The sequence below is a fragment of the Orcinus orca genome, chromosome 6, assembly GCF_937001465.1.
Source record: "Orcinus orca chromosome 6, mOrcOrc1.1, whole genome shotgun sequence".
Lineage (NCBI taxonomy): Eukaryota > Metazoa > Chordata > Mammalia > Artiodactyla > Delphinidae > Orcinus > Orcinus orca.
The window spans coordinates 99,254,957-99,276,917 of record NC_064564.1 but is presented as its reverse complement, the minus strand read 5'-3'; the positions used below and the strand labels follow the sequence as shown (position 1 = coordinate 99,276,917).

The window sequence follows — 21,961 nt, the reverse complement described above, 5'->3', positions numbered from 1 at the left end:
TCATACTTAAAAAGAAATTTTCCTATTACTCTTTCTTTCTCAGTAACATATTTAATTGTCATTCTGTTACAAGTACTTTAAGAGTAGGTTACTCTCAGGGAAAAATGACTGGCAGTCCCACTCTAGTCCCCTAGAAAATTCACTTTCCACTCATTTTCTCATGTCTCCTCAAATCTGTGATGCTCACTCCATCCCCCAACACACACACTCTGAGCTAATATTCAGACTATTAGCTTCCTGTTTCTTATCTCACTGAGGAATTAGAAGTAATCAGGTGAGGGGGTGGTGGCGGGATGAATTGGGAGACTGAGGCTGACATATACACACTAATATGTATAAAATAGATAACTAATAACAACCTTTTGTAAATAAATAAAATTTAAAAAAAAAAAGTAATCAGGTGAGGACTTTCCACTCCCGAATCTCCCATTGTTGACTTCATGCAGAACCTATATTTTATCTTCTCTCTGTCCCCACTCCTAAGGTGAATCCTCCCTCAACCCCGTCATCCCTTCTTGCCTCATCCTCAGTTCCCTCCAGTAAAGAATTAGTCCCAACACTGCACAAGCATGTTGTAATATCTCATTTTTAAATGAAAACATAGAAAAGATAAACACACTTCTTTTGATCCCATGTTCCCTCCAGCTACTCTGCCTTCTCTCAGCCCCTCTTTACAGTAAAACTCCTTGAAAGAATGTTGTGTAGGCTCCACAGCGTTACCTCCTCTTCTTTCTTTAACTGGTTCCAGTCCAGAGGCATTTGTCCTCAATGCTCTACTGGAAGTGTCTCCATCTTGCAAAACCCACTGTCCAATTTTGTTCTTATAGGATTTTCTCTACAGCATTTGGCATTCCATCCTTGACACACCTTTTCTCTTGGCTTTTGGATCCTTCTACCTTGCTGGCTGTTCCTTCTCAGTTTTTTTTCACTAGGTCCATCTATTGGGTTGGCCAAAAATATCGTTCGGGTTTTGCCATAAGAGCTTCCAAAGAACCCAGATGAACTTTTTGGCCAACCGAATACTTTTATTGATGCCCCTCGCCTCGCCTTCTTCTCTTCCTTTTTCTTCCTTATTTACTCTTTCTGCCTAGGCGATCTCTACCAGTCTCACGGCTATAAACATTACCTATGTGCCGAGCAGTCCCAAATATGTATCCATCTGTCTCCTAAACATATCCTATTGAACATCTAATAGACAAACCCAGTAGAACTTTTGATTTCTCACCTCTTGCCTCACCCCCAAATCCATTGCCACCCAGGCTTCTCTATCTCAGTTATTGGCCTTCCTATTCACCAACTGCTCAGGCCAAAAAAGGAATCATAATTGATTCTATCTCTCCCACCATTTCTAGTCCATCAACAAGCTGGCTTGTTTCTGAAATAAACGTTCTGAATCCAGCCACTTCTCCCCACCTTTGCCTTTACCGCTAGCAACCTAATCCAAGCCAGCAACTTCTTGCTTGGACTCCTGCAATAGCATTCTAACTCTTCTCCCTGTTTTCACAGTTGCCTATCCCCTGCTGCCCTAAGTCTTAATCTTCGCCATAACTTTAAAAATATCACTCAAAGTGTCATATTGAATGAAGTAAGTCAGACGGAGAAAGACAAATATCATGATATTGGTTATATGAGGACTCTAAAAAAATGGTACAAATGCACTTATTAACAAAACAGAGTCACAGATGTAAAAAACAAACTCATGGTTACCAGGGGGAAAGGAAGGGAGGGATAAATTGGGAGATTGGAATTGACATATACACACTACTATATATAAAATAGATAACTAATAAGGACTTACTATATAGCACAGGGAACTCTACTCAATACTCTAATGACCTATATGGGAAAAGAATCTAAAAAAGAGTGGATGTATATATATGTATAACTGATTCACTTTGCTGTACAACTGAAACTAACACAACATTGTAAATCAACTATACTCCAATAAAAATTAATTTAAAATCATATAAGAACATGTCATCCCCAGCTCTAAACAGTCCTATGAGTTTGCATTAGGGTTCTAATGGAATCCACGTTCCTTACCATGGAACATGGAGTCTGGCCCCTGCCTACCTCATTGACCTCATCTCCCTCTGCCCTCTCCCTTTCTCACTAAAAGCAGCAACATCCTTCCTTGCTATTTCTCAAACGGGTCAAACTTGTTCTTGCATCCAGGACTTTCCATTTGCTGCGTAATCTTCGTGGGACACTCTCTCCCCATAGCTTCTTTATAATCACTCAGGTTTCTGCTCAAGTGCCATTACCTAGAGAGCCTCTCCCTGCCCATCCTTTCAAAACTCATCTGCCATTGCCACCCCATCACTCTGTTCTCTTCCTCTGCTTGAATTTCTTCATAGAACTCGTTTTCAGGACTTGTTTATTTTCTTTTCCCCTACTAAAATAGGCACTCTTTGAAGACAGAGATTTTTGTCTGTGTGTTCTACATTGAATCCCCAACACGTAAGGACAGTGTGAGCACACATAAGGACAATGATAGCACAACAAAAGAATATTTTTGTAATGAATGCATACGAGGGCTAACCCCCAAAGGGCCAGCGGGTGGTATTGGCATTGAAGAAATGCCTGGTTAGTTAATAAAGGCTTTAGACCGAAAAGAATTTACCAACTTCGGGACTGGAAAGAGATGTTCAATTTGGGCATTTTTTCCCATGGTGACTTATCAAAATGGATAGCTATTCAGTCTCCTACTCTTTGGTCCTTCTCATGTTTTGAAGGTTTGCATTGCTGATTCACATTAGCATTTCCTATTTTTTGAGTTGGGGAGAGGGAGTTTCATCTTGATGAGACACACTTCTACCTTGTTTTGTACGCTAAATATTGCCCCGTAGCTCAAGCACCCTGTGTCTGTGTTCATGGCCACCAGGGGACACTGTTGAGCTGTTTAAGTTCATTGAAACCACGACTGCATATTTTCACTCTACTTTAAAGAATTAGCAATTTTTAAAAAGTGTGAAAATTCAAGTTGTTAAGATCTTATGAAAGAGTAACTAAACAAATAAAATAAGAACAAACCCCAAGCCCTGTCTTTAATAAGAGAACCATATACTGATGTGAAGAGGTATGCCTGTTTGCCTAAGATGTGGCTTTGTTTCAGCAAAATTATGAACTTTTGAATTTTACCAGAAATGTGAGGCAAGGGGTTTGGACGTGGAATACACAGAAGCTGATTTCCCAGAAGAAGAGTGAAAGGAATTTCCCTTCTGAGTGTCTTACATTAAACTAAATCTTACCGATGGGAACAGGATGAAAACGAGCGCTTTAAATATATTGCTGACCTCAGAGGAGAGTGAAAGCTTTTGGAATGTTGAAGGACAGAGGCAAGTGTTGTAGTGGCAATGGAGGAGGGTGCTGGTGAGCAAGGTGGTGAGATGCAGAGGCTATCACAGTGCTTCTGACTCATGGCCCACATGCTTCTGCAGGCAGCCCATTGACGGGAATTCATCAGAACAGTGCCACCATTTATACTCCCTTATGTAAGAACAAACTTTCATCCTTGATGTAGACCCAAAGGGTCAGAAGAGCTGCCCCACACTGGTTATGCTATTTTCTAGCCAAGTCAAAAACTTGTAGGCAAAATTTTCTTCTCATAGAGAGAGGGAGAGAACCAGAGAGGGGGAAGTGGGGGGAGGGAGAGAAAGAGAGAGAGAGAGAAAGCAAGTGCCTGCAGGAATGTAAAGATAAACCATTTATTCCGCACAATGTGGTGATCATTTGAGGTTGAAGGTTTATTATGGAACCAAGAATGCTGGAAGAGAACAGGGAAACGAATATGTAAAGGAAATCATTCCTTCCCAAGTCCACCTTCAATTCCAAGGCTGGCAATGTACATGGGAATTTCCCATCTCTACCTGCATTCGTAATAAGAAAAACAATGTACTTTTTCAGATGTTCAGGAAAGCCACTGAAAACACAGGTATGTCCCAAGCGTTCTCAGGCTATCCCTCTAACAGAGAGGTCCAGTCAGGATAGCTCTAATTCCTCCTACAGGGCTGGGGACCACTGCCCGCTCCTCTGACCCCTCCTCTCTTACTGTTAAGTGTCCTTAGGAAGGACCGTGCAGGACCAGGTGTCTTGACATTCTTCTGCTGTGAGCTTCTCTTCCACAAACCAGCCAAGGACTGTGCACTCCTGTGTCCTCAGTGAGGACCTTGTCTTCTCAGGCTGGTTCCAGGGTACCACACTTAATCCTGCTGTTTCCCCTGGCTCTGAATGGGTAGGAACTGCCCCAGAGGTTAGGAGAGGAGCTGGCCTTCATCCCAACTGTTTTTCTTCATCTGTCGAGTCTTTCACGGACACAGGTTCTTTGACATCTGAGGACCTAATGTTAGGTCAGGCCAGGAGGGAGGCACATGTGTCCTTCCATACCTCCATGGGCCACGTGTTCCTCTCATCCCCAGAAATCTCCCAACTACTTTCCAGCTTCAAATCAAAACCTAGCCTCTCAAGGAAATGGCTATATGGGGATGAATATCTCCCCACTCTTCTCACTGAAAGCATCTGCATCCCTGCTGAGGCCCCACTGAGACAAGATGGTACACCACAGAGGAAAATGGGCTGGATGTGTTATGTTCCTATATTAACGCTAGCTTTTTACAAAATATGGATGGGAGAGTTTCTTTGTATCAGAAGCCTAAAAAACAGGGTTTCTGTTATAGAAGATAACAATAAATTGTTAAGTTGCAGCACACCCTTCCCCCACATCTATAACACAGAAACACAGGTCTCTGTGTTATAGAAGTGGGGGAAGGGTACGCTGCAACTTACCCCTTTAATTCAGTGAATACCTATTGATTGGTTATGTACAAAGACCGGCACCAAGTGCTGAAGGGGGGATAAAGATAAAAAGAAGATTGTTCCTTCTTCCTGGGAAGCCAAGTCTCATAACCTTATTGATGGGGGAGATGCAGCTCACCTTGCGATATCTGATGACTTATGGTGTAAGCTCCATTTGCTCTATTGCCATCAATTTCAATTTATCGTGCCTTCAGTGGGGGCTGTGGTCCAGTTGGGGAGATGCTGAGGATTAGAAAAGAACCATTGGGTGTCTTTATTTTTATATATTTATTTATATGTATTAGTTCCTTGCATTTACTTGAAGTTTATAGCATAAGGTTGCGACCTTTGTTTAGATTTGGTGCAGATAAAATTTTCTTTTACTTTTTTTTTTGGTTCATTTTAATGGGTTTCAGAGGAATTTTAACACATTTGCACTTCTGTTACCTCCTTCCTCTCATTGATTTTAATAGTTTGCCTACATTAATGGTTTTAATCTTTTGTTCTACATATTACACCCCCAGGTTATTTACTCTTTAATTTTCTTGTCAATATTCTTTTTGACATTTAGACATTTTAAGTTTTCATGTAATCAATTCTATTGATTCTTTTATAGTTTCTGCCTCTGGTCATGCCAAGAAAAGCCTTCCCCACCCTGAAAATCAGATCAATAATTTTTATTCTCTACTATTTTCAAATGCTTCTTAATGGTTTTGCTTTTCACATTGAAGGTTAGACCCATTTGGAATTTGTTTAGATGAGTGTATAAGGCTAAATTTACATGGGAATTTTTTTCCCCCAGATGATAAGCCAGTTTCCCCATCACCTTTGGAATGACTGTCCAGGCCACACACTATATTCTCATCTATTTATTTGGGTCTCTTTCTCGATTATCTAGCTTCTTCCATTGCTTTGCCTGTCCTGTGCTTGTACCTTTCTATTTCAGTTATTGTAAATTTATAATATATTTAATATTTTGTAGGACAAGTCCTGCTTCACTGCTTTTTTCCTGACTCTTCAAAGTTTTCTCAGATGGTAGCCTCCATAATTTCCTTTGTCACTTGCTTCTAGTAGAGAATGGATATTGTTGACACCTAGGGGTAGTAATGAGTATGTCCCCTCATCTCACATACTCAGGGTGAAAGAACTCCAGCCTAGACACGACCCATTTCTTGCCTTGGGTCTGATTTGGTTTAAATCAGTAATGAAGCCGATGGAGAGGAGAGCAGGTCTGCCGTAGACAGCAGTTTGGGGGGTGGGAAACAGCACCTTGGAAAATATGGCTGGAAGTTAAGGTTATTTAAACTCAAAAGTGTGGCAAAGAACCAGCCTGATGAAGTCCAGGCTTTCACATTCGAGAGAAAAGGCAGACAGTTTTTAAGGTGGGGAAGGCCTTGAGCAGGCAGAGCAGAAAGCAGTCTAGAAGTCACGTGTTGATGGAATCAACTGCATGGTAGTGGCACATTTAGAATGGCAAGAATGATGCTAGGACTGAAAAGGGGCAGCGTGGTACAGAATAAGCAGGCGATGGCCTTCCTGCCCCTGCTGTGGGCCTGCCTTCTCCAAGCTGGGCGAGCACTTTGTTCTGCTGTTCCTGGGGTGGGTGAGAAACCTGGTGGTTTTAAAAGGTTAGCCAAGAGGGCTCCCCTGGTGGCGCAGTGGTTGGGAGTCCGCCTGCCGATGCAGGGGACACGGGTTCGTTCCCTGGTCCGAGAAGATCCCACATGCCGCGGAGCGGCTGGGCCCGTGAGCCATGGCTGCTGAGCCTGCGCATCCGGAGCCTGTGTTCCACAACGGGAGAGGCCAGAACAGTGAGAGGCCCACATACCGTAAAAAAATAAATTAATTAAATAAATAAATAAATAAAATAAAAGGTTAGCCAACAGATTAGAGGACCTAGAATTATTAATCTCAGAGAAGAGCAAACAGAGGAATAATTTGAGCTTAAGGAGAGTTCTCACACAGAAAAGAGTAAACAGTTTATCTCCCTCTGGGCTGAAAACAGGAAATTTGTGATAAAAACCACTTACTTTACTGTGATGACAAAACATCATGAATGAAAGGGCATTTCATTGATAGCCTGAAGGGCTGAGTGCAGAGATACAGTAAGTCCCCTACATATGAAACTTCAAGTTGTGAGCTTTCAAGGATGAGAACGTGCATTCGCATGTCCAATCATGTAAGTTAGTTCACGTGTCTGGCGTACATTGTCACATGCGTGCATCCTCTACGAGTGGTTGTGCTTTTGCGTACTTTACAGAACTGTGTAGAGTACAGTAGTACGGTATCTTTATTTCAAGCCCAGGATGACCAGGAGCAAGTGTAAAAGCCGCGGTGATGTAGCTGGTACTGCTAAGAAGCGCCAGGAATTGGAGGCCCAGAGAAAGGGTGAAGAGAGACAAGAGGAAGAAGAAGTAACTGAAGAACCGAAGAGATTCACGACACAGGAAATGGCAAGGGGATTTCTTTTATGTGAGGAGGCACTGTTAGTTTTTGAGGCACAGCACCTGCACGTAGAATGGTACACGAAGGTTGCAACAGCCGTTCAGGATGCAATCCAGTGCTACCACGTCATCTACGATGAAAAAAAAGAGCTACTACCCAGATATCACTGGATCGTTTTTTCAAGAGGGTAGATAGAATTGAATCCAGCAAGGAACCAGAACCTGTGCCATCAGCGTCACGCATGAGTGACACTGCAGCCTGCCCTCCGTCTCCTGTTGCTGACGATCCTTCAGCTCTACCATCTCCCACCCCCTCTCCCTCCTCCAGTCAGTAACTCTTCTTGCCTGTTCACTCGATGCCAGCCCCTGGATGCCAGCGGTTGTAGTGTACTGCTGTACTTTTCAGGATACTGTACTGTAAGATTAAAAATGTTTTCTTTATTTTTGGTTTGTTTGTTTTTTATGTATTATTTGTGTGAAAAGTATTATAAACCTATTACAGTACAGTACTATATAGCCGATTGTGTTAGTTGGGTACCTAGGCTAACTTTGTTGGACTTACGAACAAATTGGACTTACAGACTCACTCTTGGAATGGAACTTGTTTGTATGCAGGGGACTTACTGTACCCAAATGCTCACATTTCCCTGGGAAACCTGGTGGGGGCTTTTTAAACTGCATTTTCCCGTCTCCCCATTACCGCTGCAGGGAGCTGGTCGTGTCTTCCTCAGGGGTGTCAGTTATGGAATCTCTTACTGGACACCTCTTGCAAACAGCATAGACCTTCAACACCATAGTGTGGGGTCTTAACTGTAGGTGGGGGATTGTTCCCTAACAAACCCACGGATTTATGGAAAACATAATTTGCGTGGTGTATCTGGGTGACTTTGGAAGAAATTCTAGACTTAGCACTGTTTAATAAGAGCTATAGGGGACTCTCACTCGTCCACCTGGTCTTAGATGCCTGGGTTTCCCCGGTGTTCACCCTAGGCCCTCATCTCTTCTCAGATGCATTTATACCTTCCCCCGTGGGCAGCCGTCGCCTCTTCTATTGATGACTGACTCCATATCACCATCACAGTTTGCTCCTAAGCTCTAGACCCGCATTTCTAACTGCCTGCTGGACGACTTCACAAGCACTTCAAACTTAACAGGTCTAGAAGTGAGCTGCGTCTGAACCTTCCCTGCAGACCTTGATCAGTGACGTCACCACTGACTCAGTAGCCAAAACCGAAGCCCAGATTCCTTCCCCTTCCTTATCTTCCACCACCTTCTGTTCCGTCTCTGCCCTACGGGTCTCCCCCACCTGCCCCCTCTTCTCCCTTCCGAGTGCCGTCACTCGCTTCAGACCTCAGGCACTTCTTGCCTAGATTTTGGAGAACCTGTGCTTTTGCTCTTTTCCAATTCATCCTCCAACAGGCAGTCCAAATTGTATTTCTAAAATACACACCTGCTAAGAATCGTTAGATGGCTTCTCATTATTTCTAGGACCTCAGATCTGGCCTATACTCACATGTCCACTTTATTGCCCACTTCTACCCAGCTGGGACTCAACCTTTCGGACACACTGGACTCCTGCAGTTCTGTCTCTGCCCTCACTCTCTCTTACCTCCTGCCCCTGCGTATGTCTGTTTCTGTATTGGATAGGCTCACCCCCCTGCCCTTGGTGGTCTTCCTCTGCACTCCCACCACCCTCTTGTGGAACTGTATCGTAGTTCCAAGCACTGCCTGTTTATAAGACTTTCTCCACTATTAGACTGAGCTCCTGGAAAGCAGAAACCATGTCTTCCATAGCTGTTTCTCCCAGCCTCACATAGAGGTGCATAGAGGTGGCTAATAAATATTTGTTGAAAGGCAGTGTATGAATAACATATTCAGTAGAGCTTTAAAAATTATCTAGGAAGGTCTAAGTTTTTATTTATTATAATTTGAATTGAGAATTTCCACCCCAAAGCTATTTTCTAATTGGGTAAATAGAGTCTTGAGTGTCTGTTTTGGCCTCTTAGTACTAATTTCACTGTGGCAGGATTCAGAGGAATTTCAGGGGAGGGGGTGTTCATATTTTATTCTTTCTCTTTCTTCCTCCCTCCCTTTATAAATCTCATCCACTTGATAGCACTGTGGAGAAGATTAAATGAGATGAGGCATATATAGGACACATCTATATATGTGTTGTGTGCCCAACACATGTAAGCTGTGTTACTCACAAGGCAGAGTGGCAGCTGGTACATTTATACCATGAATATAACTCCCAGTTAGATGCTAGAACGCTGGTGTCAGCCAATCAACCAACATTCTCCTCCCTGTGGAATACCTATTTGGGAAATCTGGTTGCTGGGGAGAGCAAGATAAGGACAGACAGCTGTGTGATTATAAAGGCTCTAGAAGTCTAGGGAATTCCCCGGTGGTCCAGCGGTTAGGACTCTGTGCTTTCACTGCCGAGGGCACAGGTTCGATCCCTGGTGGGGGAACTAAGATCCCACGAGCTGCGCGGCGCAGCCAAAAAATATATAATAATAATAATAATAATAAATAAACTGTTCCTAAAGGATCTAGAAGTCTGATAAGCTGGTCTCCCCACCAAATAAGAACCTATTTACCAAGTTAATTGAAAGGCCCACAGCATCCACCATCTGTCAGGGCTGGGGCATCATTTTTTTTTTAAATTGTAATAAAATATATACAACATAAAATGTACCATTTTAATTATTTTTTCAGGACACAATTTATTGGCATTAAGTGCATTCACAATGTTGTAAACCATCACCATTATCTATTCCTAAAATGTTTTTATCACCCCAGGCAGAAACTCTGTTGACCATTAAGCAATAACTCCCCATTTCCTACACACCCCCTCAACCCTTGGCAACCTCTAATCTATTTCTGTCTCTATGGATTTACCTGTTCCAGATATTTCATGTAAGTGGAATCACGCAATAGTTGTCCTTCTGTGTCTGGCTTATTTCATTTAGCCTAATGTGTTCAAGATTCATCCATGTCGGAGCATGTGTCTGAATTTGCTCATCTCTTCTTACATGAAAACTTTCCTCTTGATGCCCCATGAGGACCACTTTTTTCATGCTTCTGCTCGTTCTGATCATACCCCCTTTCTTCTTTTCAACATGTTTTCAGAGCCTCCCCTTCCGGAAGTAGACTTTTTCACTGTGCACGGAGGGCCTTTACCACGCCTGAGACTGAGGAAAGCCAAGGAGAAAAATGGACCCATCAGGTCAGTAGTGGCCTCTTTTCCATGGCTGCCCAGTGATCTCCATGGAGTGTTTTGAAAACTTTGGTTTGAGTGAGGAGGAGACTTCTCTTTAGGTGGCTTCACTGGAGTAGTTGAGTCAGTGCAGTCAGTACCTCATTTTTTGTTTCCTTGGGTACAGACTGGGCCTTTAATTCCAGCTAGCACCCTCCCTAATGAATAGAGAGACTTGTAAAGGACCAGAGACAAGCATTTGGGCAGCTGAGCTCGAGAAATTAAATCCGTTCCATTGGTCATTAGATGAGCACTGGTTGGGTGCCCGTGACATGTCAGGCTATCACTTTGCACTCACGCCTCCAGGTACATCCTTTAGTGATGGTGGATCAGGAACATCATTTCATTTACAAAAAATATATATATATTTTCCTTTATTTAAGGATGATCTTGGGGGGTGTGTAGTGCTTTCTTATTTATTTATTTTTTTATTGAAGTAGAGTTGATTTACAATGTTGTTACAATCTCTGCAGCACAGCAGAGTGACTCAGTTATACACGTACAGACCTTTTTTTTAAATATTCTTTTCCATTATGGTTTATCACAGGATATTGAATATAGTTCCCTGAGCTGTACATTAGGACCTTGTTATTTATCCATTCTAAAGTAACAGTTTGCATCTACCAACCCCAAACTCCCAGTCCATCCCTCTCCCTCCCCCACTCCCATGTGTGTAGTGATTTCTGGAAGAGTCATTTGGATCATTCTTTTAATTCATTCATGTATTGAGATGTGAGCAAGACACTGCATTGTTAACAACTGCTTCTGGGACTCCAGGTGGTATTAGGATGGAAGGAATTTACCTTAGTTGCTGGACTACCTTGTGTGCAATTAAGCTTTTTATTTACAAAGGTCATGGCAGGATTAGGAAAGCAGAATTATTCCCTTTTCAGAGAGGAAAATTGAGGTTTGCCTGGAGAGATGAGTAACTTAGTGACAGTAGCAAATCAAGGAGATGGCAACAACCTGTTTCTTTGACCGAACTTATACTGCCTGTGTCTCTCCTGACCCTTCAGTCTAATGACCCTGCTGTACCATCAAGGTAAAATTCGTGAGGTATCACAAAACTATAAAAAAGAAAGTCGTGCTTCCCTGGTGGCGCAGTGGTTGAGAGTCCGCCTGCCGATGCAGGGGACACGGGTTCGTGCCCCGGTCTGGGAAGATCCCACATGCCGCGGAGCGGCTGGGCCCATGAGCCATGGCCGCTGAGCCTGCGCGTCCGGAGCCTGTGCTCCGCAACGGGAGAGGCCACAACAGTGAGAGGCCCGCGTACCGCAAAAAAAAAAAAAAAAAAAAGAAAGCCTATCGATATTATGTGTCCATTTGTAATGAAACTTGAGCTTTTTAATCTATTAGTTTGAGTTCAGTAAGTGCTCAAAAGTCTTTCCAGGCATGGATATGGCCTAAGTTGTTCTATTTCTTGATTCCTGACAAGTTACTGGAAGGCATTGTAATTCTGTTGCTATAAGGAGAACAGAAGTTGTGATCTCACTGCCTGAGAGAATTTGCAAGACGTATGTGATATTTAGGCCAGATGATTATGTAAGGCAGAAAGAAAAGCCAAATGACAGTCTATCCTTGTGGCTCTGTGCCGACCAGTGCCTCCAAAACAGGAAGTGGAGATCTATGAGTCATTCAAGGGAGGGTGGTGGTGAAAAAGAGGGGAGAAGTCCTTCCAGAGCAGTCATGCTCTAAACAGCCACAGCTGCTTCCCCAACATCATCGGGGCTAATTACCAGCAGGCAACTGGGGGGTTTTCTTGGCCCGACTACCTGGTTTGAGCTGGGGGTAGCAGCACCGCCAGCGTGTGACAGGCCGGAGTCTGCCTTGTACGTTGTCAGGGGACAGTGGCTTGGGCACAAGGCGGAGCAGGGGCTCTGGGTCCACACTCCCTTCCTTAGCTTGGTGGTCTTGGGCGGATGATGCAGGCTATGGCTGGGCTCTCTTCATGCTAGTGTCTCCCACACTTGCCAGCTTACAAGTGTACCTGGGGTGCTTTATCAGCTGTATGAATTCTCAGACTCCACTGGAGATTTGGATTCAGTAGATCTGGGATGGGGGCTGGGAATTTGTACAATTATCAAGCAACTCAGGTGATTATGATCATGCTAATTGGGGATACCGCTTTATGCGTCATGAATGGTGCCTCTACTGGGCAACGTTCAGAACCAAAAGAGTTCAGGTGAGCCTTGAACTTGCACTTGCATATCGCCACCTACATGGAAAGGTGAGAGGGACTTGAAGATGTGCTTACGGACAGCATGGAGTCTGCTGCCTATTTACTTTCTTACCTGCAGCCATGATTCATAGGGATGTCTTCAAGTCCCCAGGAAAGTTTGTTGTTATAAGTGTTCCGTTGTCGGCAGTGGAGGCTTAGTAAATGTTTACTGGTGATGGCAGTGACATGTCATTGCCCTGCAGACTTTACTTTGTCCCTTTTGTAGAAAGCCCTATGCTGAAAGTGAACCCAGAAACTTTGTGGAAATCAGGGGCCTGAGGACACCTAGGAATTTGGGGAGCCTGGTTGGTGGATAGTTTCCAAATCCAACACCTGCTGTTGGGGAGGACTCCCTTTTCTTAACCTAGTAACTCATGAGCTCTTAGGAAGCAGGAGATGGGGCATTAGGAATGTGGAGCAGGAAGTGTATACTTATTGGTAAAATAGAATTATGTGTGCTAATGAGTTTTGGAAATTACCCTAATCGTATTTGATGCTGATGCATGTTTTTCTTCTTTACTGAAATTTCAACTCAAGAAACATTAGTGAGGAATCAGTCACAGCCAAAGAGCTGTGCAAGGATTTGCAAGGATACAAGAGTAAATCATTCAATAAAGACGCAGACATAGAGAATGGACTTGAGGACACGGGGAGGGGGAAGGGTAAGCTGGGACAGAGAGAGTGGCATGGACATATATACACTACCAAATGTAAAATAGATAGCTAGTGGGAAGCAGCCGCATAGCACAGGGAGATCAGCTCGGTGCTTTGTGACCGCCTAGAGGGGTGGGATAGGGAGGGTGGGAGGGAGACGCAAAAGGGAGGAGTTATGGGGATATATGTATATGTATAGCTGATTCACTTTGTTATAAAGCAGAAACTAACACACCATTGTAAAGCCATTGTACTCCAATAAAGATGTTAAAAAAAAGCACCCCTATGAACTTAAAAAAAGAAAAAAGAGTAAATCATTCAAATCCCTGCTATCAAGCCTGATAGAAAAAGCAGACATTCCAACACCTACTATACTAGAGGCAGGAGATGAGTCCCAAATAGATGGGAATAAAAAGAAAGACGTGATTCATTCTCAGAGTGTTTTTTTTTTTTTAACATCTTTATTGGAGTATAACTGCTTTACAATGGTGTGTTAGTTTCTGCTTTATAACAAAGTGAAACAGTTATACATATACATATGTTCCCATATCTCTTCCCTGTTGCGTCTCCCTCCCTCCCGCCCTCCCTATCCCACCCCTCTATGTGGTCACAAAGCACTGAGCTGATCTCCCTGTGCTATGCGGCTGCTTCCCGCTAGCTATCTATTTTACGTTTGGTAGTGTATATATGTCCATGCCACTCTCTCACTTTGTCACAGCTTACCCTTCCCCCTCCCCATATCCTCAAGTCCATGCTCTAGTAGGTCTCTCAGAGTGTTTTTGTTCTTACACTTCCTTTCACTGACAGATTTTGTATTTGGTGGGATAAATAATACTAAAACACATGACAAAAATGACACCTGGTTGCTAGTTTGTTTCTTTGTCCACATCTAGGGAACATATGAGATTTTCCCTTTCTGGCTCTTTCAGGATATTGTTAGACTAGATGAACTCATGGTGATCTGTACTCCATGCTTCTCATTCATTTCACAGGAACTTTGGTATCAGTAGCGAACTGGAGGGAATGTAAATCACATGAGTTCCATTTTAGGTACCCCATGTGATTGCGTGGAGCCTTTTTGCAGACTTAGTGCATTAACTCTTGTAGGCATTTGGCCTCCATGTGACTGCTAAACCCTTTCCACAGCTGGGCTTTATTTGCCCATTTGAAAATCACTGATTAGATCAACTTTAAGACACATATACTCCAGGTAGTTATACGTGCAGCAACTTCTCCCAGCTAAAGAGGATTTACCGGATAGCCATCTGCAGCCAGAACTTGGAGAGATCCCTCACCCAGTGTCATCTGGCATTAACACTGCTGGTTCCAACTGGAGTTCCATGACGGTGGGAGCCGTCAGACCGTAAATCCCACACGGGCAAGGACTTTTATCCAGTGTTGCATCTCCAGTGTCTAGAAAAGTGTTGATCTCATAGCAGGTGCTCAACAAATACGAATAAATGAATGAACGAATCCCCCAAGCAAGGATCTGATAGACATTTTCTTTTCTCTTCCAGTTCATATCAGGTGTTAGTGCTTCCCCTGGCCCTCCAAAGCACATTTGTTTGTGATTCTGAAGAGGCTACCTCATTCTTTAGCAATGCTTCTGGGGCTGATGGATATGTGACGGCAGAACTGCTGGCCAAGGATGTTCCTGATGATGCCATGGAGATATCTATCGGAGACAGGCTGTACTATGGGAAATATTATAATGCACCCTTGAAAATAGGGAATGATTACTGCATTATATTACGAATCACAAGTGAATGGAATAAGGTATATTTCTTTAAAAACTCTTGTGAATTCTATATTTTCCTCTTCATGTGAAAGTTAAATATTTGCACATTTGTTTTCCCAATATTTGAGATGAACACTGCTTGTAAGAACAATAAGAATGTGTTGAATCTTTTCACTTTATAAAGGATGAGCAGGTGAAACCTTTTTGGAGGTTGATGTTCTGAACTTGCTGGGGGACCTGTTTGGACTGAACTAGTTTGGGTTCTTCTTTAAGAAGCTTCAAGAATGCCCTCATCCTATTGCACTGCTGAAGCCTGAGTTGGAGAGGAACATCTAGATCTTTCTGTCACTTCCCCATACTCCTGCCAGACTGCTGCCTCTCCCCATTCTCCAGGAAGCCAGCAGGAGGGGCAGATTAAGTTCAGCACTATTTTCTGGCTCTATTTTCTGCTTCCGTTATTTCCTTGGCTATTGCGTAAGCCTCACTCTCCTCTCTCCATCCTTAGAAAGGCTATGTTTTTCCAGTGCTGGTTCTTTCTTGAGACATACAACGACATATTCATTACAGAATGAATAGATAGGGACTTCCCTGGCAGTCCAGTGGTTAAGACTCCGTGCTTCCAATGCAGGGGGGCGCGGGTTTGATCCCTGGTCAGGGAACTGAGATCCCATCTACCATGCAGTGTGGCCAAAAAAAAAAAAAAGAATAGATAAATATAATGAGCTAGACATAGCAAGAGCTGGATGGGTCAGTCAGGGGTGGAAGATCTAGAAGAAACATTGTGATGGTTGCCCTAGGAGGACTCAAGGTTTGGTATCAATTCATATCGGTTGGTAATGGAAACTAGAAAAAATAATATTAATAGAAACATCTCTTGACTGATGAATTTGAGGCATCTTGCGTGTAAGGTTCATCACATATTTAAAACTGAAACACGCAATTAAATTCTGTATAGGACACAAGTTACATGTGCCATTATCATGCTTGATATAAAACTAAGAATATGTCCAAGTAGCAAAAAGTTCTGGTGGTGTTTTGTGGCAATTATGTAGGGATTAAGAATTGGAAGACTAAAGTCCAGAATATATTGCCCTGAATTTGTTCCAAAGGTGTTTATGACTTAGACAAGGCCTCCTTGCTGGAAAATTACCCGGAGATCCTGACTTGGTGTTTCTAGCCATAGACAACACGGGCAGTACCATATGTGTGCAACTTAGAGATTGCTCAGAGAGCTGCTGTCTCAGATTGAGACTTTGGTCTGGGAGGGTGTATTAGTTATCTTGGGCTGCCATTTCAAAATACCACAGACTGCGTGGCTTAAACAACAGACATTTATTTCTCATAGTTCTGGAGACGGGAAAGTCCAAGATTAAGGTGCAGGCTACTTTGGTTCCCCGGGGAGGACCCTTTTCCTGGCTTGCAGACAGCTGCCTTCTTGCTGTGTCCTCATGTGGTGGGGACTGAGTGAGCTCTGATCAGTCTTCCTCATCTTATGGACCCTGATCCCATCATGTGGGCCCTACCCTCATGACCTCATCTAAACCTAATTACATTCCAAAGGCCCTACCTCCAAATAACATCACATTGGGGGTTAGGGCTTCAATATGGATCAATATCAATTTGGGGCACAAAGGGAATGAAGTGGGAGATTACGATAAGAATTCTAGTTTATAGGGAACTTTCCTGTGATGTCATTGATGCCTCTTTTTCATACAGCTAAGCGGAACACGTGCTTGTTCTATGAAATAATTTATATTTGGACTCACATATTTGAATTGCTATTACTTCCCCTGTGGGTTTCAAATATATTAGTGTTGCAGACATATTAAAATCAGTAGTGATTTATTTATTTATTTTTCTTTTTAAAACAGCTTTACTGAGATGCGATTCATATAATTCTAAAGTGTACAAATTCAATGGTTTTTAATATATTTACAAGATGGTGGTAATGCAACAATCACCATCTAATACTCAGACATTTAGCAGTGATAATTTTTAATATTTATTTTTAATTGTGGTAAAATACACATAAAATTTACCATCTTAACAATTTTTAAACTAACAATTTGGTAGTGTCGAGTACACTTACACTGTTAAGAAACCAATCTTCAGAACTTTTCATCTTGCAAGACTGAAACTCTGTACCCATTAAACAACTCCCCATTCCTCCTCTTCTTCCCCAACTCCTGGCAACTACCCTTTTACTTTCTGTCTCTATGAATTTGACTAGTTACCTTGTATAAGTAGATTCATACAGTATTTATCTTTTTGTGATTGTCTTATTTCATTTAGCATAATGTCTTCAAGGGTCACTCATGCTGTAGCATGTTTCAGAATTTCCTTTCTTTTTAAGGCTGAATAATATTCCATTGTACGTATGGATAAACATTTTGTTTATCCATGATCTGTAGATGGACACTTGGGTTGCTTCCATCTTTTGGCAATTGCAAATAATGCTCCTGTGACCATGGGTGTTCAAATATCTCTTTGAGTCTCTGCTTTCACTTCTTTTGGGTATACACCCTCAAGTGGAATTGTTGGATCATTTGATAATTTTATTAATTCTTTTTGAAGATCCCCATACAGTTTTCCATAGCCACTGCACCATTTTACACTCCCACCGACAGTGTACAAGCGTTCCATTTTCTCCACATCCTCCCCAACCCTTGCTGTTTTCTGTTTTAATGATGGCCTTCCTAATGGATGTCTGGTGGCTTCACATTGTGGTTTTGGTTTGCATTTCCATAATGATTTATGATGTTGAGCTTGTTTTCAGATACTTTTGACAATTTGTATATCTTCTTTGGAGAAATGGTTATTCAAGTCCTTTGCCCATCTTTGAAGTGATTTATTTCTTTGTTGTTGAGTTTTAGGCGCTTGCTATATATTCTGGATACGTGATTTACCAATATTTTCTCCCATTATGTGAGTTGCCTTTTTACTCTGTTGATAGTGTCCTTTGATGCACAAAAGTTCTTAATTTTGATGAAATCCAATTTGCCTATTTTTTCTTTTGTCGCCTATGCTTTTGGTGTCATATCTAAGAAATCATTGCCAAATGTAATTTCCCAAAGCTTTTCCTTTGTGTTTTCTTCTAAGAGTTTTAAGTCTTATATTTAGGCTTGATCCATTTTGAGTTAATTTTTGTATATGGTGTTAGGTAATGGTCCTACTTCATTCTTTTGCATGTGGTTATCCAGTTTTCCCAGCACGATTTTTTGAAGATTTCCTTTGCCCATTGAATGGTCTAGGTACTCTTGTCAAAAGTCATTTGAGGGGGGCTTCCCTGGTGGCACAGTGGTTGAGAATCCGCCTGCCGATCCAGGGGACGTGGGTTCGTGCCCCCGTCCGGGAAGATCCCACATGCCGCGGAGCGGCTGGGCCCGTGAGCCATGGCCGCTGAGCCTGCGCGTCCGGAGCCTGTGCTCCGCAACGGGAGAGGCCACAGTGGTGCGAGGCCTGCGTACCGAAAAAAAAAAAAAAAGTCATTTGAGGGAATTCCCTGGCGGTCCAGTAATTAGGACTCCACGCTTCCACTGCAGGGGGCATGGGTTCGATCCCTGGTCGGGGAACTAAGATCCTGCGTGCTGTGAGGCACAGCCAAAAAAAAAAGTCATTTGATATATATGCAAGAGTTTATTTCCGGGCTCTCTATACTATTCCATTGGTTTGTATGTCTGTCTTTAGACCAGTACCACACTTTTTTTTATTATTATTACTTTTTATTGCAGTATAGTTGATTTACAATGTTGTGTTAGTTTCTGCTGTACAGCAAAGTGAATCAGTTACACATATACATATATCCACTCCTTTTTAGGTTCCTTTCCCATATAGGTCATTACAGAGTATTGAGTAGAGTTCCCTGTGCTATATACTAGATTCTTAGTACCACACCATTTTGATTACTGTAGCTTTGTAAATCAGGAAGTGTGAGTTTTCCAGTTCCCCTTTTTGTTTTTCCTTCTGTATATCTGTCCCAATAAACATCATTACCATGTTCCCAGTTGTCAAGACAGAAATCTAGGAATAATTCTTGTCTCCTCCCTTTTTTCTTATCTTCTTGTGCAGTCCATCATTAAATTGTGTCAATTCTATCACATTAATGCCATTTAAGATCATCCTTTCCTCTCTTTCATTAACACTGCTTAGCTTTTGACATCTCTTGTCTGAACATCAATTTTCTAACTCATTTTCTTGTCTCTTATTCTACCTATCTCCTTGCTCCATACTACTGCCATCATGTATTTCATAAAATGCACATCTGAGCAAGGCACTCCATTTTAATGAACTCCCTTCTTCACCTTGCCATTTCAATTTCTCTCTTTTAATACACTCAGTTCCCTAGTAACTGCCTTGCTGTCTGAGGTCCTTTTTCTTCCTCAGTGTCTTGAACTATACCCTTCACTGGTTACTCTTGCATATTATCTTTTATTTTAATTAATTAATTATTTAATTAACATCTTTTTTGGAGTATAATTGCTTTACAATGGTGTGTTAGTTTCTGGTTTATAACAAAGTGAATCAGTTTTACATATACATATATCCCCATATCTCCTCCTTCTTGTGTATCCCTCCCACCCTCCCTATTCCACCCCTCTAGGTGGTCACAAAGCACCAAGCTAATCTCCCTGTGCTATGTGGCTGCTTCCCACTAGCTCTGTTTTACATTTGGTAGTGTATATATGACCATGCCACTCTCTCACTTTGTCCCAGTTTACCGTTCCCCCTCCCCGTGTCCTCAAGTCCATTCTCTATGTCTGCGTCTATTTTCATGTCCTGTACCTAGGTTCTTCAGAACCTTTTTTTTTTTTTTTAGATTCCATATATATGTGTTAGCATACAGTATTTGTTTTTCTCTTTCTGACTTACTTCACTCTGTATGACAGCTCCATCCACCTCACTACAAATAACTCAATTTCGTTGCTTTTTATGGCTGAGTAATAGTCCATTGTATATATGTGCCACATCTTCGTTATCCATTCATCTGTCAATGGACACTTAGGTTGTTTCCATGTCCTGGCTATTGTAAATAGAGCTGCAATGAACATTGTGGTACATGACTCTTTTTGAATTATGGTATTTTCAGGGTATATGCCCAGTAGTGGGATTGCTAGGTCATATATGGTAGTTCTATTTTTAGTTTTTTAAGGAAACTCCATACTGTTCTCTATAGTGGCTGTATCAATTTACATTCCCATCAACAGTGCAAGAGGGTTCCCTTTTCTCCACACCCTCTCCAGCATTTATTGTTTGTAGATTTTTTGATGATGGCCATTCTGACCAGTGTGAGGTGATACCTCATTGTAGTTTTAATTTGCATTTCTCTAATGATTAGTGATGTTGAGCATCCTTTCATGAGTTTGTTGGCAATCTGTATATCTTCTTTGGAGAAATGTCTATTTAGGTCTTCTGCCCATTTTTGGATTGGGTTGTTTGTTTTTTGATATTGAGTTGCATGAGCTTCTTGTAAATTTTGGAGATTAATCCTTTGTCAGTTGTTTCATTTGCAATATTTTCTCCCATTCTGAGGGTTGTCTTTTTGTCTTATTTATGTTTTCTTTTGCTGTGCAAAAGCTTTTAAGTTTCATTAGGTCCCATTTGTTTATTTTTATTTTCATTTCTCTAGGAGGTGGGTCAAAAAGGATCTTGCTGTGATTTATGTCATAGAGTGTTCTGCCTATGTTTTCCTCTAAGAGTCTTATAGTGTTTGACCTTACATTTAGGTCTTTAATACACTTTGAGTTTATTTTTGTGTATGGTATTAGGAAGTGTTCTAATTTCATTCTTTTACATGTAACTGTCCAGTTTTCCCAGCACCACTTATTGAAGAGGCTGTCTTTTCTCCACTGTATATTCTTGCCTCCTTTATCAAAGATAAGGTGACCATATGTGCGTGGGTTTATCTCTGGGCTTTCTATCCTGTTCCATTGATCTGTCTTTCTGTTTTTGTGCCAGTACCATACTGTCTTGATTACTGTAGCTTTGTAGTATGGTCTAAAGTCAGGGAGCCTGATTCTTCCAGCTCCGTTTTTCTTTCTCAAGATTGCTTTCCTATTCGGGTTTTTTTTTTGTGTTTCCATACAAATTGTGAAATTTTTTGTTCTAGTTCTGTGAAAAATGCCATTGGTAGTTTGATAGGGATTGCACTGACTCTGTAGATTGCTTTGGGTAGTATAGTCATTTTCACAATGTTGATTCTTCCAATCCAAGAACATGGTATATCTCTCCATCTGTTTGTATCATCTTTAATTTCTTTCATCATTGTCTTATAGTTTTCTGCATACAGGTCTTTTGTCTCCTTAGGGATGTTTATTCCTAGGTATTTTATTCTTTTTGTTGCAGTGGTAAATGGGAGCGTTTCCTTAATTTCTCCTTCAGATTTTTCATCATTAGTGTATAGGAATTGCATGTTATCTTTTATTAAATGCACTTGATGCACTAAGCATCAAGGCAAAATTTAGTCACATTCAAAACCTTGTGGACATTTTAAGCTTTTCCCAGAATTTATCAGTGTAAATATAGTTTTTCAATTTTTAATAAAATAAACCCAGAATGACTAAGCTTGTCACTTGAAAGAGAATTACTTAATGAAGTTGAAGGAATCTTTCTTTAACCTCTACTATTTGGTTTCCTCTGGGGAATTTTTTGCTGACTTGTATCATAAATCAGTGGTAATCCTAGCATTCCTAACAGACAAATATGCCTATAATATCAGCAGGGGAGAAGAAGAGAAGGTATTTCATGCCAATGAGTTTGTGGGTTGCTTCTACCATGGATGAGCTTTCATACATGTTCCTTTAGCTTTCTTCCTGGTTCTTGGCTATGTTTTGGGTAACTGAGTTTGCCTGGTAAAT

The 21,961-nt window shown here is 41.7% G+C and overlaps 1 protein-coding gene across 13 annotated transcripts in view; it reads left to right on the top strand.

The window, feature by feature from the left end:
- SUSD1 (sushi domain containing 1) overlaps positions 1–21,961 on the top strand; it is a 141,805-nt gene that overhangs the window by 89,712 nt on the left and 30,132 nt on the right. For 11 of the 13 annotated variants that reach the window (XR_007477858.1, XM_033427450.2, XM_049710962.1 and 8 more), the window contains 2 exons: positions 10,371–10,467; positions 14,887–15,145. The exons of the other annotated variants lie outside the window; for them this stretch is intronic. Coding sequence is in view for 10 of the 11 variants with exons in the window: in XM_033427450.2 (XP_033283341.1) it covers positions 10,371–10,467; positions 14,887–15,145 (356 nt within the window). In the remaining variant the exon portion in view is untranslated. The remainder of the gene's footprint in view (positions 1–10,370; positions 10,468–14,886; positions 15,146–21,961) is intronic. 13 annotated transcript variants of the gene reach the window in all.